The sequence below is a fragment of the Lynx canadensis genome, chromosome C1 (genome assembly GCF_007474595.2).
Source record: "Lynx canadensis isolate LIC74 chromosome C1, mLynCan4.pri.v2, whole genome shotgun sequence".
NCBI classification, from domain to species: Eukaryota; Metazoa; Chordata; class Mammalia; order Carnivora; family Felidae; genus Lynx; species Lynx canadensis.
This window is the reverse complement of record NC_044310.1, coordinates 195,132,156-195,153,075: the sequence shown is the minus strand read 5'-3', so window position 1 is coordinate 195,153,075 and position 20,920 is coordinate 195,132,156. Positions and strand designations below refer to the sequence as shown.

The window sequence follows — 20,920 nt, the reverse complement described above, 5'->3', positions numbered from 1 at the left end:
CACAATGAGTAATTAACGTAATATGAGTGATGACAGGACTTCCATACAAGTTCTGGATTCTGCTTCTATACACAGGAAGTCAACTCTGTATGTCACTTTTTCTAACAGCATGATTCTCTTATCTCGCATTTAATTTCAATTTGTCAACTATTGTTTATTTACAACTCAAGACCCAGGTGGAGGATTTTAGGAAGTAAGAGCGCTAAATTATTACAAGCTAATCAAATGTCTATGGTGATAAGTTCTCAGTAGGGTATTTTTAATGGGAAAACTTCCCACATATCTCTGACATATTTCACTAGGCGAAACTCTTTGGTCCAAGTAATGAAAATTCACTGTCAAAAAAAAAAGTCTTCTACTAAAAATATTTTCTGTTCTTCAGGAAGTCATGTGTAACCTACATGCTTTCACAAAATGGAAGGAGGGAAGCAAACATTTTCCTAAACGATAAATAACTTTGATAGAACTTATAATAAACTTAGTTGGCAAAATGAGGGCCAACTACAAATTTCCACTGTTTTCTATACACCAGTTTATCTATCCTACTCTAAGCCCCACCTGCCTAAAATATCATCTCTGTTTTCATTTTTCTTTCTTTTCTCTTCTCATCTAAGAGTTTTAAATTTTCTGATCTCTAGGTTAGGCACCATCTAATTATTTTAAAGAAAGGTAAAAATTAACATAAGCAAATCCAACTCCTGCTAGCCTGCTCCTACAAATCTATGTGGTATTTTTCTTTCTCTCTCCATGGGACTGGTTTCCTACTTTGCTTTCAGTCTTTTAAAGATATATTTGAGGAGACATTTACTGTTGCCCGAAATAGTCCCTGAGATTCTGTTCAATATGTCTTTTTGATCCTTTAATTATATTTTTTGTTCTTTTTGGCAGCTTTTATAGATCTTCCAATCCTCTTTGTCACTACACATTACATTGTTACAAGGCTTCTGTTTATTGCCTATAGTACCCTTTATATTCCACTTAACTACATGGGCCTCTGATGAGTCTAAATGATGAGTGCCAATTGACTTATCTATGAATTGATAGAGGAACTCTGAACAAAGAGCTATTATTTGGAATCCCCTCTTCTAGCTAATAGTTCCCCAAATGCTATTTCATTCCAATGAGTCCAAAAGAAATCACCTTGTTACCATTATACAATATTTTAGTAGCCTCAGTCCTAGTAGAAAGATGTCCGTAGCCTAGAAATTAGATGGTAACATTAAGTGATAATTTAAGTGCTTACTGCCAGAGCACTTTAATACTTTGAATGCTAAAAGTACAAAGGAAACCTTATTGAAGAGAAGCCTATACACTCATAGAATGTCAGTAATAGTAACCAAGTATAAATAAATATGAATTCTACTAAGCAAATGACCTCTATCACAACATGGTCTCTGTGTGTTTAATAAAATGTATATGCCAGTAAAAGCATTTAGACATTCCGTTCAAAACGTCATCGAGCTCCTACCATGTGCCAAGTCCTACCCTAGTCTCTGGAAATACATGGACAAATGTCCCCAGGCATCCCCTCTAACAAAAGGACTAGATATGTGCATGAAGCACTTCTTTCTACAAAGAAGAACCTCAAAAAGAATAGCATTGATGCACCTAGAGATACAAAGATACATAAAATATCCTTTCCTTCAGAAAATGTCTCCTTAATACAAGAATTCACGCTTCCTTTTCCATCTATGCTTTAAGTAATAAAAATTAAAATTTTACAGAGGTGCCTGGGTGGTTCAGACAGTTAAGCATACGACTATTTTTTTATTTTGAATGTTTATTTATTTTTGAGAGGAGACAGAGAAACAGAGCACAAGCAGGGAAGGGGCAGAGAGAGAGAGACACAGAATCCAAAGCAGGCTCTAGGCTCTGAGCTGTCAGCACAGAGCCTGATGCAGGGTTCCAATTCACAAACCTGAGCCAAAGTCAGACGCTTAACCGATCGAGTCACCCACGTGCCCCAAGCATCTGAGTTGATTTTGGCTCAGGTCCTGATCTCAGTTCATTTCGGCTCAGTTCATGAGATCCAGCCCTACTTTGGGTCCTGCACTGATGGCATGGAGCCTGCTTGAGATTCTTTCTCCCCTTTCTCTCTCTACCCTTCCTCCACTCTCTCTCTGTCTCTTGCTCACTTTCTCTCTCAAAATAAATAAATAAGCATTAAAAAAGTTAAAATTTTATGAAAGAAATTCATGTCAAAGTTTGAATGCAAAGTCCAAAATGTAAGGACTCCTTCAAGTCTGTTCAAATGTCATCCATGCTCTTGGCGAGACCTACCTTTACCGTTCTATTTAAAATTACACTATAGCCCCCAGTGCTCTGTTTAGTCTTTCCTTCCTTTATAGCAGTCATTACCTCCTAACATATTATCCAGCATCTTATTGATTATCTACTTCATCCCACTAGAAAACAAACTTCATGTGGGCAGAGTATTAGGTCAGCTTCGTTCACTGGAAAGAAGTAGCCAACATCATTAGTAGTTGATCTAAAGACAACATCAGTGCCTGGCCCAGAGTAGACAACTGTTTAATTTTTGCTGCATGAATAAAGACTCACTGAGTATAAATCGGAAGAAAATAACATAATAAAATATTGGAAATCATTACTATTATTATCATTATTATTCAGTTTTTAGTTTGTTCAAGGTATGAATTTAAAAATAAGCAAGTACTTGTTTTGAGTTGCCTTTTCAATATGCTTAACTAAGAATGCTTTTCTATAACACCTTTAGTCTCATAATGTGGAGATATTCTATATGCTAACTAAATAGAATTTAAATAAAAACTTGAAACAAAAAAAAATAATGTGGAGATATGGTGTTGGGAAAGAGATGTGAGTGGCGTTGAGGGAAAAGAGGGTGAGGAAAGGAAAAATCAGTGGCTAGTTATACCCGGATATGCATGCTGAATATGTGGTATATAAGTGTACAAACCCATGTTGTGCTGAGTTAAGACAAATATCATGATAATTCAAAACAAAAGATCATTTGTATCAATTTACTAGGCATTTCACATGAAAGAGCCTGAAAGCGCTTGAACTACTTAACAAACTGTTTCATTCCCTATTTCACTTTGTAAATATAGACACAGAATGAGAAAACTCTCCTTACCTAGTATATTCTACAATATTGGTGGTATGGGAAGAAAATACTGTTTTATTCTATTTAACTTTAGGATAATTTATACAAGTGAATCTTGAAGAAAAATTATTTTATGTTTCTCATATTATTCTCAGATATTAAAAATATGAATTTGCTGAAGCAAATTCAAGCAAAAGGTCTAAGGTGAACTTAAAGGGATCAAAAGTTATTTTGAACACTGAAAACTATTTACTCCTTGATCACCAAGTTAGTTGAATAAACATGTATTATTATTCACCTTGCTCAATTAGAAATTGAAGTCTAACTTGCTCTTGCCTCTTTGTTAATCGTTGTAGAGCAATACAAGCAAGCAATAAATTCTAAAGCGAGTTGAATCTGACCCTGTTTGGTGGAATTGTGAAGGATTTTAGTTTGGTTTGCTCTCACTAGACATGGGAAACAACTATTATCCTTCTAAATGTGAATACTTGTATGAGCATTAATTGCAGATGGCTACTTTGGATTTTTCCATGTTTTTCTTTTTTCTTGTTGTTGTTGTTGACCTGGGTGAACAAGTCTCAATTCTCTTGGCATGACTTTACAGTTCTTCATTTTCCTTTTTCCCCTCTTCGTCTTTAGCTAATATTCCAATAACTTTTCTTAGTAAAACCTTCATGAAAATTAAATTCCATGTGTGAAAGGATCCACTTAGTGGCTTAATTTTAATTGAGTACTCATTTTCATTATACTGTAATTCTTCATCACTAATTAAATGCATATGAAATTACAATAATATTCTTCAAATCTCAAGATCATAGCCAGTAAAAAAACTTAACTTTTAGTTTACTAATTTTAGATTTAAGTACCTCAAAGTCAAATGATTAGTTAAATGTTGTTGTTACAAACTTTTACTTATGTTGACTCAACCAAATTCACAATAAATTTCTGAAATATAACAAAGAAGTTTTGGGTTTTATCTGTACCAGTCTTCAGCTTAACAGTTAAGAGATATTTAAACTGCTTTAGTTAATCGAATGTAAATCAATCCTTTTTCTCCACTCAGTGTCATTTATCAACCCAACTAAAGGTATAGTCCTTTAGCCTACTAAAGGTAACAAGGAGAGAAACCTTAGAACAAGGGACAGCAGAATAAGAAGCATCTATCTGGGACTCTCATTTCAATAAGGTCAGTTACATTGGGTTTGCCAAATGCTTAGATCACAGATTTTGAAAGACAAAATAACTATCCATTATAAATATGGATACTATAGGCATTTCAGGATAAGAGTAGAGTATAATTTTCCATTCAACCAGGGGAGGAATTATTTTAAGTATAGAGAGGACAGACTTTAGGGAAAAAAAATTCATAGACTATGGTCAATCACTTCCTCTACCCTGGCCCCATCCATTCTAGTCCATGCACAGCCATTAGGGACTGTTTAAAATTGTGCTCAGTGTAAGGGAAGGAGAGGTAATACAAATATAAATGAGGTTGGGTTGGAGAGAGAAATTTTGACCATCTCTCCCACCTTTCACCATTTGGCTTTCTCTTTCCCTCCCTATACCCTTCCTGGTAAAATATGGATTTCACTGTTTTTATTTGTTTATTTGTTTGTTTTGTTTCATTTTGTTTTGTTTTTGCTTTTTGTTCACTTAATTTGGGTTTGGGGTTTTGTAAATGTGAATAATTGTTGTGTGTTAAAGGTCGGTTCCACAGATGCCTTTGGAGACTCTGTCAGAAAACCAAGCCTTGAAGAGCCATCGTGATTCAGGTATGCCCAATTTCTCACCCTCATCCGTGCACTCTCTTTTTCCTATTTACCCAAATTCCACCACTTGTTAGAAACCCAAGCTTGATCATCTTTGTGCATTAAACAAACAAGCAATGGAAAACCTGTCCCTTCCCAAATTAAGGCTAAACAAAAATTGGCACTTATAATTTACTGTCCCATATCCAAGTATATGACTAATTTCCCCAATAAGATTATAGGCAACACCAGACAACGTCAAGGATAGAGAGCCCGCCTTATCTGTCCAACACAGCATCACCAGCATATAATACAATGCCTGGCACATAGTGGATGATTGGAGAAACCATTTTATACCTCTCTGAATTCGTACCATGGCCCATGAAGTTAACTTTCAGAGACTTTGAAAAGGTCATTTAACCCTGAGTCTACAAGGGAGAATTAGAAGGAATGGTTGATGATTTTGCGAAACGGAATTGAGCAAGACTTGCTCAGCCCTTTTTAAGTTTCTTTTCAAAAAGCCTACTCTCAGTTGTACATCAAGGTGGGAGAGCTGCAGTTGTAAGTGAATACGTTTGACTCAGGGACTAGGAGGTCTGAGAAGTCTGGTTACAGATCTAGGCCCTGTTTTCTAAACAGCTTTAACAGTAATAAAGCTGATATTCAGATTGCTACCTGTTTGAATACTGTGTCTTATTTCTGTATTGTTTCTAAATATAGAGGTTGAGAGAAGATATCATTATCACCCCTAAAACCTTACCAGTAGTAAATACCTAGCAAATACTGATTAGTTGAATGAATGAATGAATGAATGAATGAATGAAAAGCTATCACCTGGCAAAGATGCTACCTAGTTGTATTTTTGTTTCTCTGTAACATAATTGGCTTGCAAATTGCACTCCTGCTTTGCTCCAGTCATATTTTAACTATTCCTCTTAGGCACTGCTCACAAAGGTAAGAAGCAATGGGCAATGTACAGCTGTCTTTAATTCCATGTGATTTATTTCCTGGGAGACTAGTTAAGGGAATAAAGAACACCTGCCTTCATAGTATTTTCTCTTCCATATTCTACCAACTAGAGATGTAAATGGGTATAGCAATTCCTCTTTATAAAGCCATTAAATCATAATTAAGCTTTATTCACACTTCAGTAAAATTACTTTAGTCAGATAATCTACTAACTCTTTAGCAGAGTACCACTAAATGATTAAATAATGAATTCAGTAAAACAGAAAAAAATGTAAGCATACACTCCCTTCTACACCCATCTTCCTATTGTTTCCTTTAATACTGAAAATTATAAACTTTAATACTGAAAATAATAAACATCTATTTTTTTTCATTTTATACTTGATATATTTTTGCTTTAATTCACATTGTGAATTGTTATTTCATGTGTCTTACTTTTGTTGATCTCCTTTATAAAATGTAGATTTCTAATTCAAAATTTTTCTGGTAATGGTTGGTTTTACATGTCTTTCAGATCCAAAGATATTAAGTCTAATAGTAAGATGTTGGCGTTTCAGTGTCTCTCTCTTTGGCATCTTCTTCTAACATCCCTTGGGAGTAACAACTTTCGAATCACATCTGGTCTTACAGGCTAGATAATAAACTTAAATAATTACTACTGCAATGAAAAATAATTCTGCCATTAATTAGAATGCAGAATGATGCAGCCACTATGGAAAATAGTATGGAAATTTTTCCAAAAAGTTCAAACTGGGCTACTATAAAATCCAGCAATCCTACTTTAGAATATTTACCCAAAGAATTGAAATCAGGATCTCAAAGAGATATTAGCACCTCATGTTCATTGCAGCACTATCCACAGTAGCCAAGATATGGAAGAAACCTAAGTATACATCAACAGATGAGTAGATAAAGAAAATGCAGCATATACATACAATGAAATATTACTCATATATAAAAAAGGAAGGAGATCCTGTCATAGATGGCAACATGGATAGACCTGGAGGAGAGTATGTTAAGTGAAATAAACAAGTCACAGAAAGACAAATACTGTATGATTCCACCTATACAAGATATTTGAAATAATCAAACCCAAAGAATCAGAAAGTCCCTTTTCAGCGGCTGGGGGAAGGGGGAAATGGGAGTTACTATTCAACAGACAAATGTTGAACAAAGTCTTAAATGTTTAAGATGAATAAGTTCTAATGATCTGCTGTACATTATCCCTAAAACTGTATTGTACAGTTAAAAATTTGTTAAGAGGCGCTTGGGTGGCTCAGTCAGTTAAGTGTCCAACTCTTGATTTTGGCTCAGGTCATGTTCTCAGGGTTGTGAGATCTAGCCCCGCGTCTGGCTCTGCCCTGACAGTGAGGAGCCTCCTTAGGATTCTCTGTCTTTCCCTCTTTGTCTGCCCCTTCCCTGTTAGCACTCTCTCTCTCTCAAAATAAATAAATAAACATTAAAAAAATCTGTTAAGAGGATGGATCTCATATTTGGCACTCTAACTACAAAAAAATAATAAAATAAATAAAATACTTCCACCACATCGTATAGTATGTGATAATTCAAAATGACTATTAATAGCTCAGAGGTAGCCATCTATTTGCCTCTATAATTAATTCCATATTACATCATATTTTGTCACCACCCAAGAGAAAATCCCTGTCATCATTTTCTATTACCTCCCAATTGTTCCCCCTGCTTCCAAACTCTGCCTGCTTCTACCTGTCTCATGCAGTGTCCTTAAGGCTATCTTTCGTAAACATCTATTACATAGCACTAATCTTCAAACTCCGCAATAAACATGCAGAGTCCCCTCACCTGGCCCGTTCTCTATATGTAATCCCTTAGACTCCCCAACTCTCTAGACCTTTATGCACAAATGTCTCCCTCCCTGTCTGCTTACACCCTGCTTATCCTTCCTAGTCTTGCTCATGATATGCCCTCAAAGATCCAAGTCAGAATTAACCACTGATTTACCTGTGCTCTCACTGCATGCATGTGTACTGTTTGGGTGTTACCTTTTGTTTTAATTGCTTAAGTTACTCTTCTACCCTGCCAGATCATGACTTCTTGGATGGAAAAACCCAATGCCTAATTCAATTTTGTATCCTCACAGAAATAGCTCACCACTGTTCACACAATAAGGTAGTCTCTACATACTTGGGGAATGCACAGAAATATGGGCCATTGTGTGATGTTAGGATGTTGTTCTCATGCTGGTATCATGAGTTTTCAAAACAATTCTTTGAGGCCCACTGGCTACTGTGTCTTGTCTGCTTTTTTTTTTTTTCTTTTTTTACTTGGAATAAAGACAGATGTCCCCCATAGGGATAGTTCGTGCTAAAGGGTGGAAGATGAAAATAAAGAATGAGTTGGGACTCAAGAGCAACACTTGCCTCATAAGCATCCTTAGGTTTCAATGCCAACTAGGTGTGTCATACAGCTAACATCTTCAGAAGATTCTAGAAGATGCTTTCTAATATTCATTCTTTGGGCTTCCTAATGGGTTGCTTCTATTATTAATATCAATCTTACGTTGAAATAAATCTACTCCTCCACTACTGGAGACAAGGACTAAAGTACATGCAGCATACACAATCCAATTATTCTCCTTTTTCCCTTTACTTGTCACTTAAAATACTTGTCAAATTTTACTATATGTCATTAGCAAATTCATTTAACTCACTAATGCAGTTTCAAAATATTGCATTCCTATACCAAATCCCCAAATAGTTTACAACTAATAATCAGTCTGTTTTTATCCACCTCTGAAAAAACTAAGGCTGCCATATTTTTATTGATATTGTTGCAGACATTACATTTAGTGCTAGTACATACTTGGTGCTCAATAACAATGTTAACTAATTTTGAGAATAATAACTAAAGATGACACATATACTTCAATTTTTCTCTACTTTGAGTCCATGTGTTAAAGTACCTCCCATTTTGTTTTCTTTCTATTATAATTCTGGAATAATCCTTATATTTGAAAAAATAAAGCATAACATGCCTCAAGCATGCCGTATAGAAGTAGGTCAACCTGTCATGATCCTGTTTCTATCTTTTGGCCTTGCTTTAATGAAACCCTGTTAAGGCATAAACTGATGGCATATATAGTCATTTATGCTTATTAAAGTCTATATGCAATTGCACCAAAAATTGCATATATAGACTTGAATGATAAATGTCTACTGTTCTAAGAAAGACATCTTATTTCAAATAGAATTATGAAGCTATGTTGGAAAAATAGGATTTGGGAGCACATTGACATCACTGAGAACTCCACCTTGACCCCCTCCCGAAGGCTTCATTAATAATAGTTAACATGATGTGTTTGGCACTGTTTCTAAAGTTATCAATGTATTTTCTCATCTAATCCTCACACACACAAAAAAAAAACAATGAGGTAGGTAATGTTAAGATCTCCATTTTATAGAAGAGCTAACTGAGGCTTGGAGGGGTCAAGATCATTCCACTAGTAAATGAAAAGCAGTGGTTTCTGAACGTAATCAGTGTGTTTTATAATCCACAACCTTCTACCATTTTATCATATCCCTCTGCTTAAAGCCAAGTAGAAAATTTCAGCTTAAACTGAGTTATGTATTACCCCTTTTTCTTTTTCTAAGCTTACTTCTACTTCTTTCCAATTTTTTTAAATGGGGAAAAGACACAATTCAATTATGAACTCACTTGAATTTATTTATGAGAGCTTTGTTTCAAAACTGCCTTGGATGAACCGCAACACACCCAAGTCAACTAAGAATTAAATCTGAAAATCTGTAAATCTGTAAACTGTCAAAGTGAAATGTCAAGACATCAGCTATATGCTGTAATCGCAGGAGAACCAGAATACTTTGAGAACGTTTTACACTGAATTCCAGGCCCTTGAGTCCTCAAGTTCTCAAGACTGTTAGGACTATACATGCTGTAAACATGGAGATGCATCCCTTAGTCCCCCTTCACGAAGGACATGCTTCCCTGCTGCAAGGAGTGAGGTCAGTGGACAATCATCATGTGAGATCCTTCAGGGTCTCCCTGAACTGCAGAGAGCTTCCTTGCAACATGCCCTGCATGGAGAGCCCCCTGCCCACACTGGTCACTGAGCCAGGCGGGGATTTGAAGGCCAAGGTCCAACACAGGAAACTGATGGGCAAGCGCTTTCTGTCAGGTTGACCTAGGCTTTGTCAAACCTGTATCACAGTTTACTTCTCTGCTCAACTCTTTCCCCTAATAAATATCTGGCTCCCTAAATACCATTTCAGTGTCTTCTTCTGGAGAACCTAACTCATTATAGACACTTAAGCCAAATGAGTCTAGATAAGAATCCAAAGGCTTTGGGGAGTCTCAAGAAGTAAAGATCTACTTTTTCTGGGTTCTAACCCAGAAACTACTAGATAAATATGAAACATTGCAAGACACCTGAATGGTTTCCTTTCTGCATGTATCCCTAAAATGTAAGAATTAGCCTAGATTTCAAGTGAATTTGACACTTGAAAGACACTTAAAGTTCAATCAAGTTTCTCAGGCCAAGGCTAATGGTACCCCTAAGTTGCTCAATGTCCAGGGCTGGACATTCACTTTTGGGGTGCCACTAAGCGCAAGTTCAACATGCAGCTGCCTAAAATAAAATTCATACACACATACATATACACATACACTTCCCTCAACCTTCTAAAGATCTCTTGATTAACCTTGAACCAATTGTGTCTGCAATTAATAACATTATCTCCACCTCTTCAAAGTTATATTTTTCTCCTATCCATGTAATTATGCTTACAAACACACAAATAAGCCCCACCTCACCAAAGGGTTTGTAGCCAATGTGGATAGCAAGAAATATGCATTAAAACTAGTTCATACTCATAGTTTGATTCCTTTTAGTGTGGAGCATACAAATATTGTGGTCTGGTGCCAGATAGATTATAAAATAAGTAGTCAAAATTATGTGTCTTTGTGACTTTATATGATTTTGAAGGATAAAGACTGAAATTAGTAGTCCCCAAGTCCAATTAATACTAAATATTACTTTTGTCTGCAAATGTATAGGAGGAACATCCGTAAGAGTGTAGACTTTCCCACACATAATATCTCAATATGCTAAAGTGGAATTTTCCTGTGTACATGTAATTACCCCATTTTAAATCTTTTATTTTACAATTGTATTTTTCTTTAAATTACATAAATCTCTCTTTTTTTAAGTTGATTTATTGATTTTGAGAGAAAGAGAGAAAGCCAGTGAGAGTAGGGAGGGGCAGAGAAAGAGGGAGAGAGAGAATCCCAAGCAGGCTCCACACTGTCAGCACAAAGTCCTACACAGGGCTCAATTCCATGAAACAGTGAGATCATGACCTAAGCCGAAATCAAAAGCTGGACGCTTAACCGACTGAGCCTCGTAGGTGCCCCTGAATTACATAAATTTCTACATGATACTTACTCTTATATTACTTTTTAAATGGAACTTTTAATAAACTGCACAAACTCTGGGTGTCATGCTTTCTAATATTTATAAAACCTGAGGATTCTTTCACAAATTGTAGGTAATTTCTGATGAAAACATTTTTGTGAGGGAACTTGCATAGAAGTAGAAATTGCAACAAATTCTCTGTTTGTTGGTTTTTCTTCCAAGGAAGCTGATATTGTTGCTTTCATATCATAAGATGTTTGGTTTTTGTTTTTTTAATGATCTCAAAACTGTGATTCTGTAAGCACATGTGACATTTCCTCTGAACATTTCATCTCTTTAGGGCTTTTGATTTTTTCCTTAAAATCAAAATTCATTGTAAATCTACATTTAGGAGTCTATTTTGATTTCCTGGCAAGATGACCAAAATTTTATACCCTAATACTCTTCGTTTGAAATGAGGTTTAAAAGGGTTGATGATTCAAAGCATTTTCCAAGATAAGAACAATGCAACAACTGTTAATTCGAGTCACACAGCTAAATTCTCCTTCATTCAAAAAGGTTTGAAAATGTGTCCCTGGTGCTATGCTCGACTGATTTAGAGGGCTGAGGCATAGGAAGTAACAGTCAAAATTCAGGCATAATTTATAATTTAACCTATAAAAGTTTTAAAAGAGTCCAGTGTTCATTGCTGTTTTAGGCTTTTCCTTTGTATTCAGTATCATGTTATTAAAAGTCATCCAGTCATTGTTCCTTTATCATTCCACATCCTAACATCATTCTGGGCTACTTTTGAAGATATTGGTCCTTTACTTTGAGGCATTTTTCTTTGGATCTATTAGTTTGAGACAGTGGAAACCAGTCAAAATGAGACGTTTCTTGAAGTCTAAAATTGTTAATGGCAAACACCTATCACATTAGATTTCTGCATACGTGAAGCTTACAAGACTATATGAGAAAAACAAATTGAAAACTGAAAAAACAGCATGTTTTGTTATAATACATGACAATACTTTGGTCGAAGTGGGAGGAATATGTCAACTATAAATGGCATTGCCCTATTTGTAGAATTATTTGTAGAATTATTAATGGCTATATAAAGCAAAAATCCTTACTAATTCTTCACTTAAACAATCTGTTCTCAAAATGCAACCAAAAAAGGAGAACAAAGGAGAGGAGAATATATATATTTCATTTTATGTCAAGACAAATTGCATATATAAATGGGCTCTTGAGTAAGCCATAACATTACAGCAGGAGATATGATTTAGAGTATTCCAAAGCCAGGTTAAACAACTAACTATGGCTTCACGTATATAAGTAGAATAAACAAAACGCCAAATTAAAAAAAAACCCATATGGTGTTTGGGCCTAATTAAAATTCTAACCAGATTTGCTACAGGTATATTTCACTTGATGTACAAAACAGGCATCCTTGTGTCCTTGTGTTAACTCCAGCACTTACACATCCTTGAAATGGGAATAATTACATTGTTTCTTCCCCTGGGTGTGAGAACTTACCAGTAAAATATTCTGGACACAAAGCCTCAAGCTAATTTAGCAACAACTCCCATAAAAAATTTGAATATATAACATTATAGCTGCAATAATCCCCTTAAGCTAGTAATAGAAATGAAAATGATTTACTCTGGGAATCTGACTGTATTGCTTTAAATCATTTGTCTATGTAAATTATTTGTGTATCAAAAAAAGTAGGAGCCCCATGTGTTTATTTCCATTTTTACCAAAGCCTAGAGCCATATAACACATTTGATTTCTGGCTCACCTGATGTTTCTTAGCTATTATTTTACATCGATACTCATCCTCTCAAGAAATAAAATACACCTGAACCAAGCTTGGGAAAGAAAGAAGTTTAAAACTAGAATTTATTTCAGTGTATTATTGCATAGATAATACTGTAAGAGTCAAAATCTTAAAGTGTTCTTTATTGGTAATTTAAATCTTATTTTTCATTCTTAGAGTTGTACTATCAAAATGTAGATACTTAAAATTCAGAATGAAGGCACAATTTCTATGTGTGGAATAGTTAATGAGACTTCTCTGCAGTTATGCCTACCACTTCAACAATTAAAAGTACTGTAACAGTGGTAATCAATCAATTACAACATCCTAAGTTAATATTAGGTTATCTGCCTTTGGTTAAACATAAGCCAATGTTGGGGGTGGGGGGGGGAAATCACAAGGTTAATTTACTTGAACACTTCTCTGTTCTGGACATTTGTAAACAAATGAGTCAGATTCAAAAGTAATTTTTATTCTAGTTATGGTTCTCATTTTAAATAAAAATATAGCATTTAGAAAAATTCCATTACAAAATATGTTCATAAAATGTAGGTTTATTAACAAGCACCTTAATGAGCATCTTTTATGTGGTAAAATTGTTCTGAATCCAGAAGGGGTTTCCAATATTGTAAGCTAATTTTTACTTTATGGCAATACATTAATATGCTTTTACATTTAGTTCTAAATCATAGATAAAACTTATTCAGTAAAATTCTTAGTGATACATCCACCCTATTGATTGAAATTAGAACTTTACGTTAGCCAATAATCTCCCTGTGAAATATAAAAGATTGATACGTTGCATTTAGTAAGTTCACAAAAAAGAAAAAGAACAGAGGGGCCTTAAAAATATTTTTATGAGTTGAATTCATTTAGACCAAATGAAAAAAATCAAGTGTCAACCAGGAGTTTTGAGGAGTCCAAAACCGAGTTTGATGCTGGCTTTTGTAGCTTTCTTCCAATCCTTGGTCACTATATTACCCTAGAAAATACTAGTCACATCAAGGACATTCAGTCTTACGTAGCAAACTCCTGAAGCTTTGAAGTGGGGTCTGGCATGACCATTGCTTAAGAGATATTGAAAACTCTCTACTAAACCCCCAGCCTTTGGTACAAGTCAGAAATGTGAAGAAGGTTTAATGAAGATGGGAGGGCAAAGGAATGTTCTCTATTTCCACAATAATAGAACCTACATTCACTTCTACACCACAACTAATTCTGTTAAGCATGGTCAGGTGGAAACTCAAGTCTCCATCAGCCAGAAAAGGAAACAGGAAGCCAAGACTAGTGCTATTTCTACAGACATTTCCCCCACCAGATTTCTTAGCTTCCTACCCAGGGTTGGGATGCGGATAAAGGAAATGAGGTGCCTATTGGGTAACATGGAAGGAGCCACACCATGGCCCTGCTAGTGATGGCCTCCTTCCATGGGGCACCTTTGGTGTCTCACTTGCCTTATCCTCATCTAAGCCCGGTTTGGTACAGCTTTTTCAACAGTTTGGCAAGAAGCTCAAAATGGCAAGGCACTATTGATGACCAACAAATGAATCTATACTTTAGAAGGGGGGGGGGATATAAAAAATAGAGTACATAAACAAAAATGTTTAAAAGGGAAGTTATCTCCTAATTAAAGAAATATTGTCCACCTAAAATATATAAAGTTGTTTATCACCCAGACTAATTCTTCAACTATTCATCTGGGATTGAAACATACTCTATTGTTTTGGGGAACCTGTGTGGCTCAGTAGGTTAAGCATCCGACGTAGGCTCAGGTCCTAATCTCACGGTTTGTGGGTTCGAGCCCTGCGTCGGGCTCTGTGCTGACAGCTCAGAGCCTCAGCACAGAGCCTGGAGCCTGCTTCAGATTCTGTGTCTCCCATTCTCTCTGCTCCTCTCCCATTCACGGTCTGTCTCTCTCTCAAAAATAAACATTAAAAAAAATTTTTTTAAGTAAAAAAAATTTACAAAAAGAACTCTATTATTTCAAAAATTTGCATCATCAGGGATGAAATCCAGCCCTAACACATAATCTGTGTGTAGTAAAAGTCTAATACAATAGTTATTCTTGACAGTGTATGATAACCCTATCCCTACCCCCATCTCTAATATGTACAAAGAGGTTCCAATATAATTATGAACCCGACTTCCTGGGAATGTCTTTAAAGCTACTACAATATAGCTAAATTATTCTAATTGTGGGACTTTTTGTAGTTGCCAATTTCTAATCAAATGACAATAGCTCCTCAAGATTGAGCTAAATAGGTAGTTTTATGTTGGAATCAGAATATAAAATCTTACAAAATGAAAACCATTGAAAGGGAATAATGACTCCTACGGCTCAATTGTATCTGAAGTACCAGAGAGAAGGACACTTGGACTGTTAGGTTCCTGGCTTAATTGTAACACAGGTCACCATTTTTAAAAACAAGTGGATTAATGTTAGAAGCGATACCTATTAAACACTTTTCTATTCATAGGGAACTTAACCTTTTCAATTTAATACATTTGATTTCCAAATTCATTTGCAAGTAAAAATAAAACTATTTAGTCTTGGTAACATTCCAAGACTTGTGAATTCAGAATTCTTTAATTTATAAGTTTCTTGAAATCAGAGACTATCCACTTACCATCCATTTATTTCCACTTATTATTCTTCATATATATATTCCCAGGATAGAAGCTTTAAATAGGATATTAGAATGTACATCCTGACTTTTGGAATTGGATTCAAAATAGTGAAAAAAGATTATTTGCTTCATAGTTCTTGGTCTAATTTGCTATAAGCAATATCTTCATAGAGATATATTTAATATTAAGGCAAAGGTGAAAAAATCATCATTATAAATATTTGAGTATTTTCATCAGACATCTTGTCATTGCAATAATTTGTAGTCCATGAAAAACATGAAGCAACTCTAATCTGTCTAAATCTTTCTACTAAAATATAGAGGACAGAATTTTTTTTAAGCATCCAGGGTTTGCTTTTCCAGTATTTTATAGATTTTTAATCACTGATCATGTGTGATGGTCCCACGATCTTTTGAGTAAGTCAAGAAGTGTTTCTACACTACAGATAACAAAATTTGGGTTCAAAGAGGATAAGTGAATTAACCAAGTTCAGAACATTGATAAATGGACAAGAGGGGCTAGAATCCAGACCTTTGTATTCCCCATCCAGTGTATTTTCCATAACACAACTACAACAGGCTGAATGTAAATAAGGAGCACTGAACATTTTCAATTCTATATTGTATATCCTTGATATCTAATTCCTTTGAATGTACAGCACCTTGAAATTCTTTCCTCTTCCCTGTAAGTGAAATACAGCTATGTCTATTGGCAAGGTACACTTTGTAAATATTGGCCACAAAACAAATATGCAAGGAAGGGCCACATAAAAGTACAAGTGCGTCACTGCTGTCGTCAAACCCACTCTGTCACCAACGGGAGAAGAAAGTGACCTCCTCAGACATTGAGAAGGCAACCAATTTATAGGGCAATGTTTATAGATCTGACCACAGGGTGTCCTCTACAATCCATTTACTAGCTATAACTAGCTATATTGCCACCAACCTTTAGTAACTATTCTCACTGCCCTTTACTGACCCTTATGTAACTACATCTTAGTAAATTTTGCTATCTTTTTTTTTTTTTAACATTTATTCACCTTTGAAAGAGAGAGAGAGAGAGAGAGAGAGAGAGAGAGAGAGAGAGCATGAATGGAGGAGGGGCAGAGAGAGAGGGAGACGCAGAATCTGAAGCAGGCTTCAGGCTCTGAGCTCTCAGCACAGAGCCCCAAGCGGGGCTCAAACCCACGAACCGTGAGATAATGACCTGAGCAAAGAGTGGCCGCTTAACCGACTGAGCCACCCAGGCGTCCCTAGTTTTGCTATCTTTAAAATATGATGTCCATTTGGGGCGCCTGGGTGGCTCAGTCGGTTAAGTGGCCCACTTCAGCTCGGGTCATGATCTTGCTGTCCGTGAGTTCGAGCCCCCCGTCGGGCTCTGTGCTGACAGCTCGGAGTCTGGAGCCTGCTTCTGTTTCTGTGTCTCCCTCTCTGTCTGCCCCTCCCCCATTCGCACTCTCTCTCCTGCCTTTCAAAAATGAATAAATGTTAGAAGAAAATTTTAAATATGATGTCCATCTAAAAAAGAGTAAAGTTGGATACAACGTTTTTTTTAACACTTATTTATTTTTGAGAGAAAGAGACAGAAAGAGCATGAGAGGGGGAGGGCAGACAGAGAGGGAGAGCAAGGATTCCAAGCAGGCTCCATGCTGTCAGCACAGAGCCCAATGGGGGGCTCGAACTTAGAACTGTGAAACTAATAACCTTAGTCAGTTGGACGCTCAACTGACTAAGCCACCCAAGCACCCCTGGATATAACTTTTTAAGAGAGCAGAGTTTTAAAAGTGAAGGCAGGAAGAAAGATAGGTAGAGGAGTGTTTCAAAATAAGTGAATAAAACACAAGCCCCCTTGGACTGCTGTACAGAATTTTAATTTACTATCGTGAAGTTCAAGAACTTCTATTTCTCATGCCTGGCTTTCCTCCAAAACTCTGGCCAGTAATGATTGAGTGTGAGTAATGACTTTCACATCATGAAATGATGGCTTATTCCTCCCACAAATTTGTCATTCTTAGCTGTGAACTTTGGCAGACCTTTAAAACAGATCTGCCACCGTGAGCTAGAAGAACTACTTTCACTGTAGTCTATCCACATAATTAAATCATTTTGTTGTGGCTGTAGTTGTGGGCATATAGAGCACTTATTAAGATCACGGAGAACTGGCTTCTAATCTCAATCATATCTATGCTATTTTAAGTAGTCGCTCAATTTCTCTGTTTCTTGTGTCTGACGGAGATACGCCTATCCTTGCCTACCTGTTTTTGTAAGAAGAAAAAGATATTCCAAGGGACACAACTTTGTAGTCTTAGAAGACACATCTAACTGTAAATGGTATTATTTTCATTACTATCTGTTCTCTCTGCAGTGATATATGAGTACCCTTGACATATTACTAACACTGAGCTAAAACCAATATTTGCTCTCAGAGTTTATATCTAGTGACTGCATCTTTGATGATGGTTTAGAACATACCTCCTTTTTGGCTCTCTTGTTGCAATTAAGCCAAATCTAAGAAAATGGTTGTTTCTGGGTTTCTTAATTTAAAATGGTAGTTTCTGGTACTTTCTCCTGAGATCTTGTGTTCTCTCTGTCTCTCTCTCTCTCTCTCTCTCTCTCCTTCCCTCCCTCTCACTTTCTCCTTTCTTTCTCTCTCCCTCCCCCTCCTCACTCCTCACTCCTCACCTCTGTCTCTGTCTCCTTCTCCCTTTCCTTTTACTCCTTTCTTTCCCCGCCCTGTCACCAGAGGCTACAAGCATCTACAGGCACCGCCTGGCCCTACAGATGTCACTCAGGGCTAAAATCCTATTCAAACCTGACTGGAGTAATCTAAGCAGTAGAAGCTGTGGAAGCTTTTGAAGGATTCTTAGGCAACCCAGTGAGTGTGCAAAGTAGTAGCAGAAAACACTCAAAACTATTAGAGCCTATTTTCACCTCAACAGATAGAGGTTGTTTTGTATTTTGTTTTCTACCTCACTTTTTATAGCTCTTACTACTCAAAAAACAATCTATTTAAAGCTACTGTGATCCCTTAAACTTTATATTTACTAAAAGTGATTTTCATTGGCAAAGTTCCCATAGAGTAATTTCAGACTTCTCTGGTAATAAATGCCTTCATAAATTATAGGAAGGAACGGAAGTTCCTGCTGGAATTTCATGATCCAATGGTGGGGGTGGGGAAGAACACTTAAGGTTCTCTTCCTGGACCTGCTCTTCAGTTATAGATACATTCATAGAGAGAAATTTATCAGCTGCTAATTGTTTCAATGCCTTAATCTGCAAAATAAAAACAATAAATTTGGACTTCTAAAAGAAGGACTAAGCAGGAAAAGGAAAAAAAGGCAATGTCTACATTGTGATTAACAAATATCAGAATTATGTAGATATCATCCTTCCAATTTTTTTTCCTAAAAAATGACATTTCAGAAGAGAAAACTTTACAGTGGGCCAATAAAGAAGAGCTTACCACATTACCTACTGTGATGTAGTTCATGAACATATAAGCAACCTCACTCTTGAAGCAAATTGTGTGTGGTAGTGTCTGGGCACAGGCAGAGCCCTGATAGCATTTAAAAATAATTGCTTTCTAAGCAGAACGCTTACATGTTACACATTCACAGGGATTGTGACCTTTCTTTACACTGGGTGCAAGTTGCCATAATTTTACTCAGAGCAGTTGAAAAGGAACATTTACTAAACCAGTAGGTTCAATACTAAAGCCAGTACTAATAAATTAGCACTTCAGAATGGCACACAAATCTGCATTTGCTTCCTAAGTGACACCTTTGCTTCATGCTAAACTATACCCCCTACGATTTTATCAGAAATAAGAAGTAGGGGACTGTTACCTTGACAGAAAGGAGCCTGATGCCAGCTCTTGAAAATTTCCATTGATGGTGCGCAGGCGCATTGGTAAAGCCAAAACCAGTCTTCAGGGTCTTCACCACTTTGCAAGCTGTCAAAATCCTCGTCATTTTGAAGATGTTGATTTGTGACTAAAATTAAATAAAATTACCTATATTTATGAGAATTTTGTTAGAAGATTTTTTTTAATTAATGCGAAAGAAAGATGGGGGGTGCAGTCTGGTGTTTAAGGCTGACTGCACGGCAATCCTTGAATTTCCATTCATTCTGTCATTAAATATCTTCAGCCACTGCTCCTCCTTCTCTTAACCCCTCCTCCTGAGGTAATGTCCGGAGATGTTCCATGGACATGTAATACAAATTACAAAACATCAAACACTACCTTCTCCTGCTGAGATAATGCTAGTGTTGTAGAAAACCAGTCATCCATCAAAGGAACTGCTTATGCAGCTGAATAGAATGACCTAGCCACAGTGGATAACCTTAGGAATCTCACCCTAAAGAGCAATAACTTTATAATAATGCCAGAGATCAAGGCTTTTACTGGTGTTAGACGTGATGCCTCGTTTGCCTCTAAAGAGATTTTGGATTCCCAAAGAAACCTGAAGAATTGCCATTTTCAGCTTAGAAGAAAGGATGGGTATGCAACCACATGTAGTAAAAATGACATCACAATAAACCTTTCTGCATAAATGTAGATTGTTCTTTTTTGAGTTAATAAAGTAGTATATTACATTCTTACTATTGCATTGTTTTGTATTTTACATTTTAAAACAATCGGTAATATTAACTGAGACGCAACCAGAGCAAAGTAGGCTATTTATATCTCTCTTAAGATTTGTAAGATTTATAAAAAGTGTCTGAAACAAGGGCAATCGTTGATTTTCATAGAAGAACTGGTCCTAAGCCAAGACTTTTTTTAGCTTTTAAAATGTTACATACAAAGTTCTCAAAACTTGAGCATTTGTGCTTCAACTAAGTCAAAATTGATTCCTGTAACCCTCCAATCCCATGTTTAATCAGGCAGGCAAAGGCTCTCGTAGGTTTATGGAAGCTGTCAGGTAAGTCATGGTCTGTGTGGATCAGGCAGCACGGTCGCATCACCTCTTGGTATCCTTGCAAAGGAGGCCAAGAAGTGAAAGCTCCCTCCGCATGCTTCCTGTAGTGGAAAAGATGACCCAGAATGGCACAGAGATTGTAAACTGCATGTACATAGGATGGGTGCTGGAAATGGGGGAGTGAGGATGACTTTGTTTTTTAAAAAAAAAGATACAATTGATGGGGGGGGGGAGGGAGGGGGGGGGGTGATGGGTATTGAGGAGGGCACCTTTTGGGATGAGCACTGGGTGTTGTATGGAAACCAATTTGTCAATAAATTTCATAAAAAAATAAAAATAAAATAAAAAAAAATAAAAAATAAAAGAA

The 20,920-nt window shown here is 36.3% G+C and overlaps 1 protein-coding gene across 1 annotated transcript in view; it reads right to left on the bottom strand.

Annotated features, from left to right (window-relative positions):
- CPS1 (carbamoyl-phosphate synthase 1) overlaps positions 1-19,747 on the bottom strand; it is a 128,591-nt gene extending 108,844 nt beyond the window's left edge. The window contains 1 exon segment of the mRNA XM_030323767.1: positions 19,480-19,747. Within this exon segment, the coding sequence (XP_030179627.1) occupies positions 19,480-19,605 (126 nt within the window). The 5' untranslated portion in view covers positions 19,606-19,747.
- Between the last annotated feature and the right edge of the window lie 1,173 nt (positions 19,748-20,920).